The sequence below is a fragment of the Oncorhynchus nerka genome, linkage group LG1, assembly GCF_034236695.1.
Source record: "Oncorhynchus nerka isolate Pitt River linkage group LG1, Oner_Uvic_2.0, whole genome shotgun sequence".
Taxonomy (NCBI): domain Eukaryota; kingdom Metazoa; phylum Chordata; class Actinopteri; order Salmoniformes; family Salmonidae; genus Oncorhynchus; species Oncorhynchus nerka.
Genome location: NC_088396.1, coordinates 59,005,784 through 59,029,115, shown reverse-complemented (window position 1 = coordinate 59,029,115; position 23,332 = coordinate 59,005,784). Strand labels below are relative to the sequence as shown.

At 44.6% G+C, this 23,332-nt stretch overlaps 1 protein-coding gene across 2 annotated transcripts; it reads left to right on the top strand.

Annotated features, from left to right (window-relative positions):
• Positions 1 to 4,430: 4,430 nt before the first annotated feature.
• Positions 4,431 to 21,568, top strand: LOC115124004 (histamine N-methyltransferase-like). Of its 2 annotated transcripts, none has more exons than XM_065019817.1 (7): positions 4,431 to 4,452; positions 5,966 to 6,105; positions 6,199 to 6,251; positions 6,541 to 6,648; positions 6,890 to 7,020; positions 13,878 to 13,971; positions 20,997 to 21,568. In XM_065019817.1, exons 2-7 carry the CDS (start codon positions 5,975 to 5,977, stop codon positions 21,347 to 21,349), a joined length of 870 nt encoding a protein of 289 aa, XP_064875889.1. In that variant the 5' UTR covers positions 4,431 to 4,452; positions 5,966 to 5,974; the 3' UTR covers positions 21,350 to 21,568. The 2 variants fall into 2 exon arrangements, with proteins under 2 accessions (XP_064875889.1, XP_064875885.1); XM_065019813.1 differs by lacking the exon at positions 4,431 to 4,452 and adding an exon at positions 5,724 to 5,830.
• The last annotated feature ends 1,764 nt before the right edge of the window (positions 21,569 to 23,332 follow it).

Genomic DNA, 23,332 nt, shown 5'->3' with positions numbered 1-23,332 from the left:
ACGTCAGCTGTGGTTGGAGTCTCTGGGGCAGTGCTGTAACACTTCAGCTGTGGTTGGAGTCTCTGGGGCAGTGCTGTAACATGTCAGCTGTGGTTGGAGTCTCTGGGGCAGTGCTGTAGCACGTCAGCACGTCAAACTCTTCCGGGTTGGAGCGAGCCGGTCGCATCCGCGCTTCGGTCTGCAGGTTGTATAACTTTTTCATTACATTTCATTATAGTACAACGGTCTGATTTGTCTAATCTTAGCAATTTCTTCTTAGCTAGCTACATAGTCGTCGTTGTATCAAAGATAATTGCGTAATTATCGTATTTCGTCGTCTCCTATCTGCCCAACACGTTCACCGTCTACCGTAGCACTGTAGTAACTATCACACTCAACTGAACGACTTGATTAGTGTAGTGTTAGCTAGCTACATAGTTGTCTTTGCTGTCTTCGTATCCAAGATAATTGTGTAGTTAGAGTGTGTAGTCTTAGAGTGATTATCTTAATTTACCGAGGTTAGCTAGCCAGCTATTTTGTCGTCCTTAACGTAGGAGACACTCCTAGCTAGCCAATAGCCAGCCAACGTCTACTGAATAGAACTTTCGCACTCCGGTCGCATTCCGCTTCGCTCCACAGGTAGTATCATATTTTCATTTCATTTCATTACAGTCCCAACGGTGTGATTTGTTTGATCGTAGCTAGCTACATAGCTAGCTACATAGCCGTCTTTGTTTCAAAGATAATTGTGTAGTCTAGAGCGATTTTCTAGGTTAGTTAGCCAGCTATTGTCGTTCTCCTAACGCAACGTAACGTAACCAACACTGCTAGCTAGCCAGCTAGCCCCCGAAAAGCAGCATTGTAGAAACTTCACACTCAACGGAACGACTTGATTAGGGTAGTGTCAACAACGCAGCTAGCCTACCTCAGCAGTACTGTATCATTTTTAATCATTTTAGTCAATTAGATTCTTGCTACGTAAGCTTAACTTTCTGAACATTCGAGACGTGTAGTCCACTTGTCATTCCAATCTCCTCTGCATTAGCGTAGCCTCTTCTCTAGCCTGTCAACTATGTGTCTGTCTATCCCTGTTCTCTCCTCTCTGCACAGACCATACAAACGCTCCACACCGCATGGCCGCGCCACCCTAATCTGGTGGTCCCAGCGCGCACGACCCACGTGGAGTTCCAGGTCTCCGGTAGCCTCTGGAACTGCCGATCTGCGGCCAACAAGGCAGAGTTCATCTCAGCCTATGCCTCCCTCCAGTCCTCGACTTCTTGGCTCTGACGGAAACATGGATCACCACAGACAACACCGCTACTCCTACTGCTCTCTCTTCGTCCGCCCACGTGCTCTCGCACACCCCGAGAGCTTCTGGTCAGCGGGGTGGTGGCACCGGGATCCTCATCTCTCCCAAGTGGTCATTCTCTCTTTCTCCCCTTACCCATCTGTCTATCGCCTCCTTTGAATTCCATGCTGTCACAGTTACCAGCCCTTTCAAGCTTAACATCCTTATCATTTATCGCCCTCCAGGTTCCCTGGGAGAGTTCATCAATGAGCTTGATGCCTTGATAAGCTCCTTTCCTGAGGACGGCTCACCTCTCACAGTTCTGGGCGACTTTAACCTCCCCACGTCTACCTTTGACTCATTCCTCTCTGCCTCCTTCTTTCCACTCCTCTCCTCTTTTGACCTCACCCTCTCACCTTCCCCCTACTCACAAGGCAGGCAATACGCTCGACCTCATCTTTACTAGATGCTGTTCCTCCACTAACCTCATTGCAACTCCCCTCCAAGTCTCCGACCACTACCTTGTATCCTTTTCCCTCTCGCTCTCATCCAACACTTCCCACACTGCCCCTACTCGGATGGTATCGCGCCGCCCCAACCTTCGCTCTCTCTCCCCCGCTACTCTCTCCTCTTCCATCCTATCATCTCTTCCCTCTGCTCAAACCTTCTCCAACCTATCTCCTGATTCTGCCTCCTCAACCCTCCTCTCCTCCCTTTCTGCATCCTTTGACTCTCTATGTCCCCTATCCTCCAGGCCGGCTCGGTCCTCCCCTCCCGCTCCGTGGCTCGACGACTCATTGCGAGCTCACAGAACAGGGCTCCGGGCAGCCGAGCGGAAATGGAGGAAAACTCGCCTCCCTGCGGACCTGGCATCCTTTCACTCCCTCCTCTCTACATTTTCCTCCTCTGTCTCTGCTGCTAAAGCCACTTTCTACCACTCTAAATTCCAAGCATCTGCCTCTAACCCTAGGAAGCTCTTTGCCACCTTCTCCTCCCTCTTGAATCCTCCTCCCCCCCCCCCTCCCTCTCTGCAGATGACTTCGTCAACCATTTTGAAAAGAAGGTCGACGACATCCGATCCTCGTTTGCTAAGTCAAACGACACCGCTGGTTCTGCTCACACTGCCCTACCCTGTGCTCTGACCTCTTTCTCCCCTCTCTCTCCAGATGACATCTCGCGTCTTGTGACGGCCGGCCGCCCAACAACCTGCCCGCTTGACCCTATCCCTCCTCTCTTCTCCAGACCATCTCCGGTGACCTTCTCCCTTACCTCACCTCGCTCATCAACTCATCCCTGACCGCTGGCTACGTCCCTCCCGTCTTCAAGAGAGCGAGAGTTGCACCCTTCTGAAAAAAACCTACACTCGATCCCTCCGATGTCAACAACTACAGACCAGTATCCCTTCTTTCTTTTCTCTCCAAAACTCTTGAACGTGCCGTCCTTGGCCAGCTCTCCCGCTATCTCTCTCAGAATGACCTTCTTGATCCAAATCAGTCAGGTTTCAAGACTAGTCATTCAACTGAGACTGCTCTTCTCTGTATCACGGAGGTGCTCCGCACTGCTAAAGCTAACTCTCTCTCCTCTGCTCTCATCCTTCTAGACCAATCGGCTGCCTTCGATACTGTGAACCATCAGATCCTCCTCTCCACCCTCTCCGAGTTGGGCATCTCCGGCGCGGCCCACGCTTGGATTGCGTCCTACCTGACAGGTCGCTCCTACCAGGTGGCGTGGCGAGAATCCGTCTCCTCACCACGTGCTCTCACCACTGGTGTCCCCCAGGGCTCTGTTCTAGGCCCTCTCCTATTCTCGCTATACACCAAGTCACTTGGCTCTGTCATAACCTCACATGGTCTCTCCTATCATTGCTATGCAGACGACACACAATTCATCTTCTCCTTTCCCCCTTCTGACGACCAGGTGGCGAATCGCATCTCTGCATGTCTGGCAGACATATCAGTGTGGATGACGGATCATCACCTCAAGCTGAACCTCGGCAAGACGGAGCTGCTCTTCCTCCCGGGAAGGACTGCCCGTTCCATGATCTCGCCATCACGGTTGACAACTCCATTGTGTCCTCGTCCCAGAGCGCTAAGAACCTTGGCGTGATCCTGGACAACACCCTGTCGTTCTCAAATAACATCAAGGCGGTGGCCCGTTCCTGTAGGTTCATGCTCTACAACATCCGCAGAGTACGACCCTGCCTCACACAGGAAGCGGCGCAGGTCCTAATCCAGGCACTTGTCATCTCCCGTCTGGATTACTGCAACTCGCTGTTGGCTGGGCTCCCTGCCTGTGCCATTAAACCCCTACAACTCATCCAGAACGCCGCAGCCCGTCTGGTGTTCAACCTTCCCAAGTTCTCTCACGTCACCCCGCTCCTCCGCTCTCTCCACTGGCTTCCAGTTGAAGCTCGCATCCGCTACAAGACCATGGTGCTTGCCTACGGAGCTGTGAGGGGAACGGCACCTCAGTACCTCCAGGCTCTGATCAGGCCCTACACCCAAACAAGGGCACTGCGTTCATCCACCTCTGGCCTGCTCGCCTCCCTACCACTGAGGAAGTACAGTTCCCGCTCAGCCCAGTTAAACTGTTCGCTGCTCTGGCCCCCCAATGGTGGAACAAACTCCCTCACGACGCCAGGACAGCGGAGTCAATCACCACCTTCCGGAGACACCTGAAACCCCACCTCTTTAAGGAATACCTAGGATAGGATAAAGTAATCCTTCTCACCCCCCCCTTAAAAGACTTAGATGCACTATTGTAAAGTGGCTGTTCCACTGGATGTCATAAGGTGAAAGCACCAATTTGTAAGTCGCTCTGGATAAGAGCGTCTGCTAAATGACTTAAATGTAAATGTCAGCCATGTTTGGAGTCTCTGGGGCAGTCCTGTAGCACGTCAGCTGTGGTTGGAGTCTCTGGGGCAGTGCTGTAGCACGTCAGCTGTGGTTGGAGTCTCTGGGGCAGTGCTGTAGCACGTCAGCTGTGGTTGGAGTCTCTGGGGCAGTGCTGTAACATGTCAGCTGTGGTTGGAGTCTCTGGGGCAGTGCTGTAGCACGTCAGCTGTGGTTGGAGTCTCTGGGGCAGTGCTGTAGCACGTCAGCTGTGGTTGGAGTCTCTGGGGCAGTGCTGTAACACGTCAGCTGTGGTTGGAGTCTCTGGCAGTGCTGTTGAATAAGTGACATATTGTAAGTATTTCTAACCTAGGCCCTGTTTATGCATGTACATGCATGTTTTCTAATCCACGCCCCTATCTTTTTTATAAGGTATCTATGACCAACAGATGCATATCTATATTCCCATTCATGTGAAGTCCATAGATAAAGGCCTAATTAATTCATTTAAATTGACTGATGTCCTTATATGAACTGTAACTCAGTAAAATCTTTAACATTGTTGAATGTTGCGTTTATATTTTTGTTCAGTGTATGTATTTATGTACATAATATACCTGCACTGTAATTAATAATGATGATTAGTAGTCTTTAATTAGTTTTATACTCAGTAAAACCTTTGCATTAGTCTACCAGTTCTATCTGGGTCACAGGTATCAAATTCATGCTTATATAACACTGTACAGGCAGCTCTTTTACGCTTCCATGTTTAAAATGTAGATATCTAATGTTTTGATACAATTTTCAGATGTTGCTCTTCAAATAGGAGACATGTGTGTTCATAGTTTTTAAGCACAATGCACTGCTCACATTAATACACAGCTATTCCTTAGTTAGCTGTTATCAGTGCTGGATTCCCTCTATGGGGGAAAGAGGTTCACAGAGCGCTGTGAATAGAGAGTGAATTGATAATGGGAACTAAGGATGCCCTTTGGTTGTTTACTAATGTGTGGGTTCCTTGAAACAGTCTGGGTCCATCCAATAGAAGCAGGCTATGTTTGGATTCCAGCCAAAGTTAGAGGAGTACAGTAGAGCAGTATGGGCTCTATTCAATCCGTGTTGCACAAGTCAAATCATAGTCTATTTGTCACCTGCACTGAATACAACAGGTGTAGACCTTACTGTGAAATGCTTACTTACAGGCTCCAACCAATAGTGCAAAAAGGGTATTTGGTGAACAATAGGAAATAAAACAACAATAAAAAGGCGGCTATACAAGTAGCGAGGCTACAGACACCGGTTAGTCTGAGAGACTTAGCACTGTAAAGTATACTTTATGTATAGTATAACATGTCAGCTAAAATAAGGCAATGTATTTGTTCTCAATCCATTCCTTGTGTCCTTCAAGATGCTTAACATCTGAAATGCCTTTCAGTGTGTGAAATGATTGTTTGTTGGAAAAATAAAGAAATAATGTAGATGTGGTTGAAAGATGGATTAATCTTGAGAGAGGTTGTGCTCCGGGCACTTTGATTCTGGAAATGGAGCCATGGATATTTGACTCATAGACTGCATGGGAATGGAATGTGACAGAACAGCTGCATGGACTCTTTGAACAGACCAGTACTGTGCATACAGACAGGCTGTCTAGTTATATTATTGGGGAGGGAGCGAGGGAGGGCTTTCAGGTCTACTCAGGAAGGCTTCTCATTTCTCTGTACACTACGGCAAGGTAATCAATGCTTCTCAATTGATTGATCTTGATGATTTATATGAAATATGTTATGTTGAACGTATAGATGTTAAAATAACAGAATTCTATGATGATGCCTACTGCATACTGAGGTTAATGTCTTTACATCAACAGGCTGCAGCCATGAACACTGTGAAGCCAGCAGGGTACGAGGGCCGTTATGTTCAGGGGTTCCAGTTTTACTTGAAACACTCGGAGGAACACAAGGCCATCCTTGGGTATGTCGACAAGGTTCTCCCTGGAGAGTTCACCAGGTAATGATTTATAACTCATCTAGTTTGGTTAGTACATTACTAATGATCATCTGGGATATATTTACAGTAAAATGTTCTCTTTGATTTCTGTAGAATTGGAGAGGGGAAATCCAAAATGGATGTTCTAGGTGTTGGAAGTGGTGGCGGTACGTAATTTAATCTGAGTTGCACTATTAATACTCAACTGTTTCTCCAGATTTATACCACTACAGTGACAGTCTATATAGTCCTAGTAATACTAATATAGAATTATACAGTCCCTCCAGTTTTATATGGTAATAGAGCGGTGATTGGTCAAATGTGCAAGCCTTCACATAATATGCAGAGAATTGTTGATTTTGCAGCACATTCTACGATCGCGTCCTGCGGCGGACTGATTATGGCTTCATGGTTATAATGCTATGGCCTTCTAGTTAAAGTATTATGGTATTTCAGGGGAGATGGATGCCCACATCCTGTCTATTCTACAGTCTAAACTGCCAGCCACCCCTCTTACTGCAGACATAGTGGAACCCAGCATCCAACTCACTGACAATTTCAAAGGTACTGATTTATTTCACATTTATTTATGCAGGGACGTCACATTGAGATTGGTGTCTCTTTTGCTAGGGAGACCTGATTCTCAAAGAGCTACAGGTCAAAGAGCTGCAGATTCACGTCTGCAATGTCATCTGTTCCAGGAGTTATTGTGATACCATACAGAGTCTGTGTATTTGATCATCATGACTTTGATCAAATACTCTCACTAGATGTTTTGCCTGTTTGTCTTGTAACTGTTTTGTAGCGTTAGTGAAAAAGACTCCCAGCCTTCAGAAGATCCCGTTCTCTTGGCACACCGTGACGTGTGGAGAATATGAGAAACAGGTCAAAGACAAAAGAGAGATCAAAAGATTTGACTTCATTCACATGATTCAGGTAAAAGGCTTGACTATATAAACATGATTCAGTTAAACGGCTTGACTTAATACAAATTATTCAAGTGAAAGCCAACCACCAAGATGGCGTAGCAGTCGGACGTGTGTTTTGTCTTGTCCCGTCCTGTATAGTGTAAATATAGTTTTTCCTCAGTTTTTTCTCTGTATATATTTCGTACATATTTTAATCTCACTTTCCAACTACAGGCTGAATATACTCTCCTGCAACCCGCATCACCCAATGTGGTACGGGTCTGCTTTTTTCTATACTTTAGAATCGGAACCCTCATCAGAAGCTAGCCGCTAACTAGCTACTAGCTAGCCACTGCTAGCGGTCTTCAACGCTAACTAGGACACCAGCGCGACATCTACCCAAAGCATATCAGACTGCTTTTTCTCTACCACATCTCCGGATTCCTACCGCAAGCTCTGAACCTTTATACCGGTTCATCGTAAATAGCTAGCTGCAATCCGAGTGGCTACTCCTGGCTAACGTCTCTGTTCCAGAGCAAGCACCAGTTAGCCTGGAGCTAGCCTCGAGCTAAGCCCATCTCCCGACTAGCCGAAGAGGTCCAAAAATACCTAATTTGCCAATTGGCCTGGACCCTCTACTGACCCTCTACTGCCGACACGGAGCCCCGCCGATCCATCACGACTGGTCCGCCGACATAATCGTCCAAGGGGGTTTCAACAGGCTTTTCCGCTGCGACATCGCCAAAGATCCATCTGCTGGCCAAGGCCCGCGAGCTTTCTGAATCGCTGTATCTCCAGCTCACCGCATGAAGAGGAATAAACAGACTCACCCCATCGCGCGACGTCCCCCAAAGGTTAACTCTCTAGCCCTCGCTATCTCCCTGCTTGCTAATTCGGCCTGCTAACGGCTAGCTTGTCAAGCTCCGGTCCGCTAACTGCTACCTTGTCTAGCTCGGGCCTACGAACTGTTAGCTTGTTAGCACAGGCCTGCTAACCGTCTGAACCACCGCGTCCCAATCACTCTCTGACCCCATTTACTTTCTATCTCTTTTTGATTTTTAATTTGTTTATACCTTCCGGAAACCTGCCTCACCCAATGTGATACGGAATCGCTATTACTTTTACTCTTATTTTTATTTTTATGACACACTCAAGAACCTCCAGATGCTAACCAGCTAAAAGCTAGTTAGTCATTGTTAGTTTTTAAAAAACCTGGATAACACTCGCCAGCCCAGCCCCCCTGCCCATCCACCGCTGCCCCCCTGGACACTGATCTCTTGGCTACATAGCTGACGCACGCTGGACTGTCCATTAATCACGGTACTCCTTTCTGCTTGTTTGACTTACCTGTCGGCCCCGTTGCCTAGTCAACGCCATTTTACCTGCTGTTTGTTGTGCTAGCGGATTAGCCTCGCCTACTGTTTTTAGCTAGCTTTCCAAATTCAACACCTGTGATTACTGTATGCCTCGCTGTATGTCTCTCTCAGATGTCAATATGCCTTGTATACTGTTGTTCAGGTTAGTTATAATTGTTTTAGTTCACAATGGAGCCCCTAGACCCACTCTGCATACCCCTGTTACCTCCTTTGTCCCACCTCCCACACATGCGGTGACCTCACCCATTACAACCAGCATGTCCAGAGATACAACCTGTCTCATCATCACCCAGTGCCTGGGCTTACCTCCGCTGTACCCGCACCCCACCATACCCCTGCATTATGCCCTGAATATATTCTACCATGCCCAGAAACCTGCTCCTCTTATCCTCTGCCCCCAACGCTCTAGGCGACCAGTTTTGATAGCCTTTAGCCGCACCCTCATACTACTCCTTCTCTGTTCCGCGGGTGATGTGGAGGTAAACCCAGGCCCTGCATGTCCCCAGGTACCCTCATTTGTTGACTTCTGTGATCGAAAAAGCCTTGGTTTTATGCATGTCAACATCAGAAGCCTCCTCCCTAAGTTTGTTTTACTCACTGCTTTAGCACACTCTGCTAACCCTGATGTCCTTGCCGTGTCTGAATCCTGGCTCAGGAAGGCCACCAAAAATTCAGAGATTTCCATACCCAACTATAACATCTTCCGTCAAGATAGAACTACCAAAGGGGGCGGAGTTGCAGTCTACTGCAGAGATAGCCTGCAAAGTAATGTCATACTTTCCAGGTCCATACCCAAACAGTTCGAACTACTAATTTTGAAAATTACCCTCTCCAGAAATAAGTCTCTCACTGTTGCCGCCTGCTACCGGCCACCCTCAGCTCCCAGCTGTGCCCTGGACACCATTTGTGAATTGATCGCCCCCATCTAGCTTCAGAGTTTGTTCTGTTAGGTGACCTAAACTGGGATATGCTTAACACCCCGGCAGTCCTACAATGTAAGCTAGATGCCCTCAATCTCACTCAAATCATCAAGGAACCCACCAGGTACAACCCTAACTCTGTAAACAAGGGCACCCTCATAGACGTCATCCTGACCAACTGGCCCTCCAAATACACCTCCGCTGTCTTCAACCAGGATCTCAGCGATCACTGCCTCATTGCCTGTATCCGCCACGGAGCCGCAGTCAAACGACCACCCCTCATCACTGTCAAACGCTCCCTAAAACACTTCTGTGAGCAGGCCTTTCTAATCGACCTGGCCGGGTATCCTGGAAGGACATTGACCTCATCCCGTCAGTTGAGGATGCCTGGTCATTCTTTAAAAGTAACTTCCTCACCAATTTAGATAAGCATGCTCCGTTCAAAAAATGCAGAACCAAGAACAGATACAGCCCTTGGTTCACTCCAGACCTGACTGCCCTCGACCAGCACAAAAACATCCTGTGGCGGACTGCAATAGCATCGAATAGCCCCGTGATATGCAACTGTTCAGGGAAGTCAGGAACCAATACACGCAGTCAGTCAGGAAAGCTAAGGCCAGCTTCTTCAGGCAGAAGTTTGCATCCTGTAGCTCCAACTCCAAAAGTTCTGGGACACTGTGAAGTCCATGGAGAACAAGAGCACCTCCTCCCAGCTGCCCACTGCACTGAGGCTAGGTAACACGGTCTCCACCGATAAATCCACGATTATCGAAAGCTTCAATAAGCACTTCTCAACGGCTGGCCATGCCTTCCGCCTGGCTACTCCAACCTCGGCCAACAGCTCCGCCCCCCGCAGCTCCTCGCCCAAGCCTCTCCAGGTTCTCCTTTACCCAAATCCAGATAGCAGATGTTCTGAAAGAGCTGCAAAACCTAGACCCGTACAAATCAGCTGGGCTTGACAATCTGGACCCTCTATTTCTGAAACTATCTGCCGCCATTGTCGCAACCCCTATTACCAGCCTCTTCAACCTCTCTTTCATATCGTCTGAGATCCCCAAGGATTGGAAAGCTGCCGCAGTCATCCCCCTCTTCAAAGGGGGAGACACCCTGGACCCAAACTGCTATAGACCTATATCCATCCTGCCCTGCCTATCTAAGGTCTTCGAAAGCCAAGTCAACAAACAGGTCACTGACCATCTCGAATCCCACCGTACCTTCTCCGCTGTGCAATCTGGTTTCCGAGCCGGTCACGGGTGCACCTCAGCCACGCTCAAGGTACTAAACAATATCATAACTGCCATCGATAAAAGACAGTACTGTGCAGCCGTCTTCATCGACCTGGCCAAAGCTTTCGACTCTGTCAATCACCATATTCTTATCGGCAGACTCAATAGCCTTGGGTTTTCTGACGACTGCCTCGCCTGGTTCACCAACTACTTTGCAGATAGAGTTCAGTGTGTCAAATCGGAGGGCATGTTGTCCAGACCTCTGGCAGTCTCTATGGGGGTACCACAGGGATCATTTCTCGGGCCGACTCTTTTCTCTGTATATATCAATGATGTCGCTCTTGCTGCGGGCGATTCCCTGATCCACCTCTACGCAGACGACACCATTCTGTATACTTCTGGCACGCCCTTGGACACTGTGCTATCTAACCTCCAAACGAGCTTCAATGTCATACAACACTCCTACCATGGCCTCCAACTGCTCTTAAACGCTAGTAAAACCAAATGCCTGCTTTTCATTTTTTCGGTGCCCTCACCCGCCCGCCCGACTAGCATCACTACTCAGGACGGTCAAATCGGAGGGCATGCTGTCCGGTCCTCTGGCAGTCTCTATGGGGGTGCCACAGGGTTCAATTCTCGGGCCGACTCTTTTCTCTGTATATATCAATGATGTTGCTCTTGCTGCGGGCGATTCCCTGATCCACCTCTACGCAGACGACACCATTCTATATACAGTGCCTTGCCGAAAGTATTCGGCCCCCTTGAACTTTGCGACCTTTTGCCACATTTCAGGCTTCAAACATAGAGATATAAAACTGTATTTTTTTTGTGAAGAATCAACAACAAGTGGGACACAATCATGAAGTGGAATGACATTTATTGGATATTTCAAACTTTTTTAACAAATCAAAAACTGAAAAATTGGGCGTGCAAAATTATTCAGCCCCCTTAAGTTAATACTTTGTAGCGCCACCTTTTGCTGCGATTACAGCTGTAAGTCGCTTGGGGTATGTCTCTATCAGTTTTGCACATCGAGAGACTGAAATTTTTCCCATTCCTTCTTGCAAAACAGCTCGAGCTCAGTGAGGTTGGATGGAGAGCATTTGTGAACAGCAGTTTTCAGTTCTTTCCACAGATTCTTGATTGGATTCAGGTCTGGACTTTGACTTGGCCATTCTAACACCTGGATATGTTTATTTTTGAACCATTCCATCGTAGATTTTGCTTTATGTTTTGGATCATTGTCTTGTTGGAAGACAAATCTCCGTCCCAGTCTCAGGTCTTTTGCAGACTCACTCAGGTTTTCTTCCAGAATGGTCCTGTATTTGGCTCCATCCATCTTCCCATCAATTTTAACCATCTTCCCTGTCCCTGCTGAAGAAAAGCAGGCCCAAACCATGATGCTGCCACCACCATGTTTGACAGTGGGGATGGTGTGTTCAGGGTGATGAGCTGTGTTGCTTTTACGCCAAACATAACGTTTTGCATTGTTGCCAAAAAGTTCAATTTTGGTTTAATCTGACCAGAGCACCTTCTTCCACATGTTTGGTGTGTTTCCCAGGTGGCTTGTGGCAAACTTTAAACAACACTTTTTATGGATATCTTTAAGAAATGGCTTTCTTCTTGCCACTCTTCCATAAAGGCCAGATTTGTGCAATATACGACTGATTGTTGTCCTATGGACAGAGTCTCCCACCTCAGCTGTAGATCTCTGCAGTTCATCCAGAGTGATCATGGGCCTCTTTGCTGCATCTCTGATCAGTCTTCTCCTTGTATGAGCTGAAAGTTTAGAGGGACGGCCAGGTCTTGGTAGATTTGCAGTGGTCTGATACTCCTTCCGTTTCAATATTATCGATTGCACAGTGCTCCTTGGGATGTTTAAAGCTTGGGAAATATTTTTGTATCCAAATCCGGCTTTAAACTTCTTCACAACAGTATCTCGGGTCTGCCTGGTGTGTTCCTTGTTCTTCATGATGCTCTCTGCGCTTTTAACGGACCTCTGAGACTATCACAGTGCAGGTGCATTTATACGGAGACTTGATTACACACAGGTGGATTGTATTTATCATCATTAGTCATTTAGGTCAACATTGGATCATTCAGAGATCCTCACTGAACTTCTGGAGAGAGTTTGCTGCACTGAAAGTAAGTTTTTGATTTGTTAAAAAAGTTATCCAATAAATGTTGTTCCACTTCATGATTGTGTCTCACTTGTTGTTGATTCTTCACAAAAAAATATAGTTTTATATCTTTATGTTTGAAGCTTGAAATGTGGCAAAAGGTCGCAAAGTTCAAGGGGGCCGAATACTTTCGCAAGGCACTGTATATAGACTCCCCCTTTTTTTCTACTGTGTTATTGACTTGTTAATTGTTTACTCCATGTGTAACTTTGTGTTGTCTGTTCACACTGCTATGCTTTATCTTGACCAGGTCGCAGTTGCAAATGAGAACTTGTTCTCAACTGGCCTACCTGGTTAAATAAAGGTGAAATAAAAAAATTAAAAAATTAATGGTTCCGACCTATAATATGTGGACAACTATAAGTACCTAGGTGTCTGGCTAGACTGTAAACTCTCCTTCCAGACTCATATTAAACATCTCCAATCCAAAATCAAATCTAGAATCGGCTTTCTATTTCACAACAAAGCCTCCTTTACTCACGCCGCTAAACTTCCCCTAGTAAAACTGACTATCCTACCGATCCTCGACTTCGGCGATGTCATCTACAAAATAGCTTCCAACACTCTACTCAGCAAACTGGATGCAGTCTTTCACAGTGTCATCCATTTTGTTACCAAATCACCTTATACCACCCACCACTGCGACCTGTATGCTCTAGTCGGCTGGGAAATAGGAGTGGAGCTAGGCACTGCAGGGCCTGGATTAACCTCAACATCACTAGATGTTAATTATTTTTTATTTTTTATTTATCACAATTGTCTTTAACCAATTCTGGTCTTTAATGCAGGGCCGAAAGACAAATTGCTTACTTTTTCCCCCTTCCATTTTCCTATTTATGATAGAATTTACAAAGAGTATACCTTTTCTTTAATCAATTAGTATATTTGAGTTTAACCTCCCTAACACTGTGTTGTATTAAAATCTAGTACAACCAATAACGTTTTTTTTTATCAATTAGTAAATTTGAGTTTAACCACATATTTGTTGTATTATTTGTTCTGTCTTTTCTGATTCAATTGAAATTGCAACCTACTTTCTATGGCTTGTTTTAAAAATAGAGATATTTAGTAGATGATTTCCTTTTAAAATATCTGAAAGTGAGAGAATTGGCCACTAGTCTAAGTGATAACAGTATTCCTCTTCCATCCTCAACCTCACATATATCCTTATTTAACCCCATAGATGTTATACTACGTAGATGACTATCCAGGAACCATCAAGTTCTTCCACAATCTTCTGAAGGAAAACAGCAAACTGCTCATAGTTCATGAAGCAGGTTAGTATACCAGTTCAGTAACATAAACTGTATAATATACAGTAACTTATAATATAAAGTACAGTAACATATAATGTATAGTATACATTAACATGTATAATGTACAGTACCAGTCAAAAGTTTGGACACACCAGGGTTTTTCTTTATTTTTCCTACATTGTAGAATCTACTTCCGACAGAGATGGCCGCCTCGCTTCGCGTTCCTAGGAAACTATGCAGTTTTTTGTTTTTTACGTTTTATTTCTTACATTGGTACCCCAGGTCATCTTAGGTTTCATTACATACAGTCGAGAAGAACTACTGAACATAAGAGCAGCGTCAACTCACCATCAGTACGACCAAGAATATGACTTTCGCGAAGCGGATCCTGTGTTCTGCCTTTCACCCAGGACAACGGAATGGATCCCAGCCCGGCAACCCCAAAAACGACTTCGTAAAAGGGGAAAACGAAGCGGTCTTCTGGTCAGACTCCGGAGATGGGCACATCGTGCACCACTCCCTAGCATTCTCCTCGCCAATGTCCAGACTCTTGACAACAAGGTTGATGAAATCCGAGCAAGGGTGGCATTCCAGAGGGACATCAGAAACTGTAACGTTCTTTGCTTCACGGAAACATGGCTCACTGGAGAGACGCTATCGGAGTCGGTGCAGCCAGCTGGTTTCTCCACGCATCGCGCCAACAGAAACAAACATCTTTCTGGTAAGAAGAGGGGCGGGGGCGTATGCTTCATGGTTAACGTGACGTAGTGTGGCCACAACAACATACAGGAACTCAAGTCCTTCTGTTCACCTGATTTAGAATTCCTCACAATCAAATGTCGACTGCATTATCTACCAAGGGAATTCTCTTCGATTATAATCACAGCCGTATATATTCCCCCCCAAGAAGACACATCGATGGCTCTGAACAAACTTTATTTGACTCTTTGCAAACTGGAATCCATATATCCGGAGGCTGCATTCATTGTAGCTGGGGGTTTTAACAAGGCTAATCTGACAACAAGACTCCCTAAATTTTATCAGCATATCGATTGCGCAACCAGGGCTGGAAAACCTTGGATCATTGCTATTCCAACTTTCGCAATGCATATAAGGCCCTGCCCCGCTCTCCTTTCGGAAAAGCTGACCACGACTCCAGTTTGTTGATCCCTACCTACAGACAGAAACTAAAACAAGAAGCTCCCGCGCTGAGGTCTGTTCAACGCTGGTCCGACCAATCTGATTCCACACTCCAAGACTGCTTCCATCACGTGGACTGGGATATGTTTCGTATTGCGTCAGACAACAACATTGACGAATACGCTGATTCGGTGAGCGAGTTCATTAGAACGTGCGTTGAAGAAAAAAACATTCCCAACCCAGAAAGCGTGAATTGATGGCAGCATTCGCGTGAAACTGAAAGCGCGAACCACTGCTTTTAATCAGGGCAAGGTGACCGGAAACATGACCGAATACAAACAGTGTAACTATTCCCTCCGCAAGGCAATCAAACAAGCTAAGCGTCAGTATAGAGACAAAGTAGAATCTCAATTCAACGGCTCAGACACAAGAGGTATGTGGCAGGGTCTACAGTCAATCACGGATTACAAAAAGAAAACCAGCCCCGTCACGGACCAGGATGTCTTGCTCCCAGGCAGACTAAATAACTTTTTTGCCCGCTTTGAGGACAATACAGTGCCGCTGACACGGCCCGCAACCAAAACATGCAGACTCTCCTTCACTGCAACCGAGGTGAGGAAAACATTTAAACGTGTCAACCCTCGCAGGGCTGCAGGCCCAGACGGCATCCCCAGCTGCGCCCTCAGAGCGTGCGCAGACCAGCTGGCTGGTGTGTTTACGGACATATTCAATCAATCCCTATCCCAGTCTGTTGTTCCCACATGCTTCAAGAGGGCCACCATTGTTCCTGTTCCCAAGAAAGCTAAGGTAACTGAGCTAAACGACTACCGCCCCGTAGCACTCACTTCCGTCATCATGAAGTGCTTTAAGAGACTAGTCAAGGACCATATACCTTCCACCCTACCTGACACCCTAGACCCACTCCAATTTGCTTACCGCCCAAATAGGTCCACAGACGATGCAATCTCAACCACACTGCACACTGCCCTAACCCATCTGGACAAGAGGAATACCTATGTGAGAATGCTGTTCATCGACTACAGCTCGGCATTCAACACCATAGTGCCCTCCAAGCTCGTCATCAAGCTCGAGACCCTGGGTCTCGACCCCGCCCTGTGCAACTGGGTACTGGACTTCACTGACGGGCCGCCCCCAGGTGGTGAGGGTAGGCAACAACAACTCCACCCCGCTGATCCTCAACACTGGGGCCCCACAAGGGTGCGTTCTGAGCCCTCTCCTGTACTCCCTGTTCAACCACGACTGCGTGGCCACGCACGCCTCCAACTCAATCATCAAGTTGCGGACGACACAACAGTGGTAGGCTTGATTACCAACAACGACGAGACGGCCTACAGGGAGGAGGTGAGGGCCCTCGGAGTGTGATGTCAGGAAAATAACCTCACACTCAACGTCAACAAAACTAAGGAGATGATTGTGGACTTCAGGAAACAGCAGAGGGAACACCCCCCTATCCACATCGATGGAACAGTAGTGGAGAGGGAGGTAAGTTTTTATGTTCCTCGGCGTACACATCACAGACAAACTGAATTGGTCCACCCACACAGACAGCATCGTGAAGAAGGCTTGGCTTGTCACCAAAAGCACTCACAAACTTCTACAGATGCACCATCGAGAGCATCCTGTCGGGCTGTATCACCGCCTGGTACGGCAACTGCTCCGCCCACAACCGTAAGGCTTTCCAGAGCGTAGTGAGGTCTGCACAACGCATCACCGGGGGCAAACTACCTGCCCTCCAGGACACCTACACCACCCGATGTCACAGGAAGGCCATAAAGATCATCAAGGACAACAACCACCTGAGCCACTGCCTGTTCACCCTGCTATCATCCAGAAGGCGAGGTCAGTACAGGTGCATCAAAGCTGGGACCGAGAGACTGAAAAACAGCTTCTATCTCAAGGCCATCAGACTGTTAAACAGCCACCACTAACATTGAGTGGCTGCTGCCAACACACTGACTCAACTCCAGCCACTTTAATAATGGGAATTGATGGGAAATTATGTAAAATATATCAAATCAAATCAAATGTATTTATATATCCCTTCGTACATCAGCTGATACAGAAACCCAGCCTAAAACCCCAAACAGCAAGCAATGCAGGTGTAGAAGCACGGTGGCTAGGAAAAACTCCCTAGAAAGGCCAAAACCTAGGAAGAAACCTAAAGAGGAACCAGGCTATGTGGGGTGGCCAGTCCTCTTCTGGCTGTGCCGGGTGGAGATTATAACAGAACATGGCCAAGATGTTCAAATGTTCATAAATGACCAGCATGTTCGAATAATAATAAGGCAGAACAGTTGAAACTGGAGCAGCAGCACAGTCAGGTGGACTGGGGACAGCAAGGAGTCATCATGTCAGGTAGTCCTGGGGCACGGTCCTAGGGCTCAGGTCCTCCGAGAGAGAGAAAGAAAGAGAGAATTAGAGAGAGCATATGTGGGGTGGCCAGTCCTCTTCTGGCTGTGCCGGGTGGAGATCATACCAGAACATGGCCAAGATGTTCAAATGTTCATAAATGACCAGCATGGTCGAATAATAGTAAGGCAGAACAGTTGAAACTGGAGCAGCAGCATGGCCAGGTGGACTGGGGACAGCAAGGAGTCATCATGTCAGGTAGTCCTGGGGCATGGTCCTAGGGCTCAGGTCCTCCGAGAGAGAGAAAGAAAGAGATAAGGAGAGAATTAGAGAACGCACACTTAGATTCACACAGGACACCGAATAGGACAGGAGAAGTACTCCAGATATAACAAACTGACCCTAGCCCCCCGACACAAACTACTGCAGCATAAATACTGGAGGCTGAGACAGGAGGGGTCAGGAGACACTGTGGCCCCATCCGAGGACACCCCCGGACAGGGCCAAACAGGAAGGATATATCACTAGCCACTTTAAACAATGCTACCTAATATAATGTTTACATACCCTACATTATTCATCTCATATGTATACGTATATACTGTACTCTATATCATCTACTGCATCCTTATGTAATACATGTATCATTAGCCACTTTAACTATGCCACTTTGTTTACATACTCATCTCATATGTATATACTGCACTCGATACCATCTACTGTATCTTGCCTATGCTGCTCTGTACCATTACTCATTCATATATCTTTATGTACATATTCTTTATCCCCTTACACCAGTGTCTATACGGTAGTAGTTTTGGAATTGTTAGCTAGATTACTTGTTGGTTATTACTGCATTGTCGGAACTAGAAGCACAAGCATTTCGCTACACTCGCATTAACATCTGCTAACCATATGTATGTGACAAATAACATTTGATTTGAGAAGCCATCAAAACTATGAAAAAACACATATGGAATCATGTAGTAACCAGAAAAGTGTTAAACAAATTAAAATATATTTTATATTTGATTCTTCAAAGTAGCCACCCTTTGCCTTGATGACAGCTTTGCACACTCTTGGCATTCTCTCAACCAGCTTTATGAGGTAATCACCTTGAATGCATTTCAATTATCAGGTGTGCCTTGTTAAAAGTTAAATAGTGGAATTTCTTTCTTCTTTTTTTCTTTCGTTTGAGTTAATTTGTGGAATTTCTTTCCTTCTTAATGCGTTTGAGACAGTCAGTTGCGTTGTGACAGGTATGGGTGGTATACAGAAGATAGCCCTATTTGGTGAAAGACATGGCATTATGGCAAGGAACAGCTCCAATAAGCAAAGATAAATGACAGTCCATCATTACTTAAAGACATGAAGGTCAGTCAATACTTTGAAAGGTTCTTCAAGTGCAGTCACAAAAACCATCCAGCGCTATGATGAAACTGGCTCTCATGAGGACCGCCACAGGAAAGGAAAACCCAGAGTCACCTCTTCTGCATGAGATAAGTTCATTAGAGTTAATGACACCTCAGATAACAGACTAAATAAATGCTTCACGGAGTTCAAGTAACAGACACATCTCAAAATCAACTGTTAAAACTTCTTAGGGATAGGGGGCAGCATTTTCACTTTTGGATAAATAGCGTGCACAATTTCAACTTCCTGCTAATCATGCCAGGAATATATTATATGCATATGATTAGTAGGTGTGGATAGAAAACACTCTGAAGTTTCTAAAACTGTTTCAATCATGTCTGTGACTATAACAGAACTTATGTAGCAGGCAAAACCCAGAGGAAAAACTGTTCAGATTTTTTATTTTTTTGCCTCTGGCCGTTCCCTCAGTTGTCTTTGCCAAGGGATATTTAATAGCGACCATTTTACAGTTCCTACAATTTCCACTGGATGTCACCAGTCTTTGGAATTGGGTTGAAGTTAATCATTGGTGCAACGAAGGAGAAGCACATCCTGGAACAACGTTACACTGTTGAGAGTTACACAAGATGAAAAAAGGTGCATAGTTTGTTTACTTGCTCCATTGAATACAGATTGCCCCGTCTACAATTTGATCGATTATTAACGTTTAAAAATACCTAAATTTGTATTACAAAAGTAGTTTGAAATATTTTGGCAAAGTTTATAGGCAAGCTTTTCTTGACAATTACATGAAGTTGATGCAGAGTCTATCTTTGCAGAGTTGACCCTTCTTTTTCAAGACCTCTGCATGCTGTTAATTAACTTCTGGGCCACATGCTGACTGATGCGTAGGTAGCCTAGTGGTTAGAGCATTCGACTAGTAACCTAAAGGTTGTGAGATCGAATCCCCGAGCTTACAAGGTACAAATCTGTCGTTCTGCCCCTGAACAGGCAGTTAACCCACTGTTCCTAGGCCGTCATTGAAAATAAGAATTTGTTCTTAACTGACTTGCCTAGTTAAAGGTAAAATAACGAATACGACTCAAGAAGACTCAAGGCTGTAATTGCTGCCAAAGGTACTTCAACAACGTACTGACTAAAGGGTCTGAATACTTAAGGAAATGTGATATTTCAGTTTTTTTTATATAGATTTGCAAACATTTCTAAAAAACAGTTTTTACTTTGTCATTATGGGCTATTGTGTGTAGATTTATTAAAGGGAGAAAAAAACAATGATATCCATTTTCTAATAAGGCTGTAACTTAACAAAATGTGGAAAAAGTCAAGGGGTCTATACTTTGCGTACACACTGTATATTGTAGAATATGCAGTAACATATAATGTATAATACACAGTAAAGTAACATACTGTATAATATAAATGAACATATAATGTACAGTAAAATATAATACATAATATACAGTACAATGGCAATGTATAATATACAGTAACATATAATACATAATATACAGTACAATGGTAACTTGTAATGTATAATATACAGTAACATTAACAGAATGTATAATATACAGTAACATGTGATATATAATGTACAGTGCATTATCATGTGTAAGATATAATATACAGTACAGTAAGATAATGATATATAATGTACAGTAACAAAATGTACAATATACAGTACTGTAACATATAATTCATTATATACAGTAACATGTGATATATAATGTACAGTGCATTATCATGTGTAAGATATAATATACAGTACAGTAAGATAATGTATAATGTACAGTAACAAAATGTACAATATACAGTACTGTAACATATAATTCATTATATACAGTAACATATAATGTATAATATACAGTACAGTAACTTGTAATGTATAATATAGAGTACAGTAACTTGTAATGTATAATATACAGTACAGTAACTTGTCATGTATAATATACAGTACAGTAACTTGTCATGTATAATATACAGTACAGTAACTTGTCATGTATAATATACAGTACAGTAACATGGGCTACAGACTTTTTAGCAGTGTAGTAACCTATAGTATTCGTTGCAGATTTCTACAAATGTTCTGGGATTTGTTCAGATGGTTATAAATATGAAAATATATCCTCCATTTTTTTCCCTGTTCTCTATCACACTGATTCCAGCTGGCAGCGGCTGGGACACCCTGTGGAAGACCTACAGGAATGAGCTCTGCACCAAGTCCATCTCTGACTACCTGTCTGCTGGAGACATCAAGGTCCACCTGGAGCGGCTGGAGCTTAAGTATGATGAGCACCTCATCCCTAACACCCTGGACATCACAGACTGCTTCACTGATGGGGATGAGATGGGAGAGCTGCTGCTGGACTTCATGACAGAACAGGACCACTTCCACCAGTGTCTGACCCCTGATCTTAGAGCAAGCATCCTGGACCTTCTCCAGAATCGATGCAGCACAGAGAAAGAGGGCAGGATACTGTTCGACTGCAGCTTGAGTTGTCTCCTGGTTTACTCCTGAACCATGTGTGGTGTTTAATGAGAGTGCCCAGAGTCATACTGTACACAGTATATGGCTCTGAGTTTGTCTATGTTCATTCATTATCACAAGTGGCTAGAGTGCACTATGTAGCAAAGGCTATACCTATATATCTTCTACAATACAACATGTTAGCTTTATATCTTCAAACCAAATTGTTTTTCAGTGTTTTCAATAAAAGTGCCCTGTCATTCTTTCAAATATCATGCTCTATTTTGTTACAAATATCAGATACACGCCAAGGCCAGTAGATGGAGCCATAAGTCCAGACAGCAGGTCAGTAGATAGCACATCAGAAGATGGAGCCATAAGTCCAGACAGCAGGTCAGTAGATAGCACATCAGAAGATGGAGCCATAAGTCCAGACAGCAGGTCAGTAGATAGCACATCAGAAGATGGAGCCATAAGTCCAGACAGCAGGTCAGTAGATAGCACATCAGAAGATGGAGCCATTAGTCCAGATAGCAAGGGAAAGGGAGATGACTTCAACTGAAATGTGTCTTCCACATTAAACCTAACCAATCTGAATCAGAGAGGTGCGAGGGGCTGCCTTAATCGACATCCTTGTCTTCGGCGGCCGGGGAACAGCTGGCCAGTAGATGGAGCCATTAGTCCAGATAACAGGCCAGTAGATGGAGCCATTAGTCCAGATAGCAGTATTGGCTCTTCTACATGCTCATATCATGACCTCCCGCTGATAATACTGCAGTTTCTACTATCTCTTATGGCACTTAATTTGTCTAATACTCTCAGTAACCTCATGTAGCAGGCATAGAAAGACACCTGAGCAGAATTCCCATTTCCTTTTTTCAAAGGGAAATTAAGTCATGTTGAAAATACTGCATCCCGGAAAAAACGGATGTTAGTGCTTTCTGGCGAATCCTCAAAGGCTATACTCGCAGAAACATTTTTTTTTAAAGTGGTTATAGCAAACATTCAAACAATCATAGAATAATATTATGTTGATCAGTTATTCGGTTCTTTATCCTGAGCTGATCATTAGACTAGCAGAGGTCATGTCACTGTTGTTATGTATGGAAAAGGTCTAACATCTGGAATCGCTTTTTATCTTGGTTAATAGAGAATTAGTAGTAATTAAGGATTGAATTGAACTTTTAACTCAATTTACTGTCAAATGTAGTATGTACATGTAGGCTAATGCATCTGAACTCCACCTGTTATATACACTACACCTGTTATATACACTCCACCTGTTATATACACTACACCTGTTATATACACTACACCTGTTATATACACTACACCTGTTATATACACTAAACCTGTTATACACACTACACCTGTTATATACACTACACCTGTTATATACACTACACCTGTTATATACACTACACCTGTTATATACACTACACCTGTTATATACACTACACCTGTTATATACACTACACCTGTTATATACACTACACCTGTTATATACACTACACCTGTTATATACACTACACCTGTTATATACACTACACCTGTTATATACACTACACCTGTTATATACACTACACCTGTTATATACACTACACCTGTTATATACACTACACCTGTTATATACACTACACCTGTTATATACACTACACCTGTTATATACACTACACCTGTTATATACCTGTTATATACACTACACCTGTTATATACACTACACCTGTTATATACACTACACCTGTTATATACACTACACCTGTTATATACACTACACCTGTTATATACACTACACCTGTTACCTGTTATATACACTACACCTGTTATATACACTACACCTGTTATATACACTACACCTGTTATATACACTACACCTGTTATATACACTACACTACACCTGTTATATACACTACACCTGTTATATACACTACACCTGTTATATACACTACACCTGTTATATACACTACACCTGTTATATACACTACACCTGTTATATACACTACACCTGTTATATACACTACACCTGTATATACA

Coding starts and splice junctions, on each gene's coding strand:
- LOC115124004 (XM_065019817.1), top strand. CDS start 5,975: ATGAACACTGTGAAGCCAGCAGGGTACGAGGGCCGTTATGTTCAGGGG. Junction 6,649..6,889: donor ACTCACTGACAATTTCAAAG/GTACTGATTTAT, acceptor ACTGTTTTGTAG/CGTTAGTGAAAAAGACTCCC. Junction 13,972..20,996: donor GCTCATAGTTCATGAAGCAG/GTTAGTATACCA, acceptor CACTGATTCCAG/CTGGCAGCGGCTGGGACACC.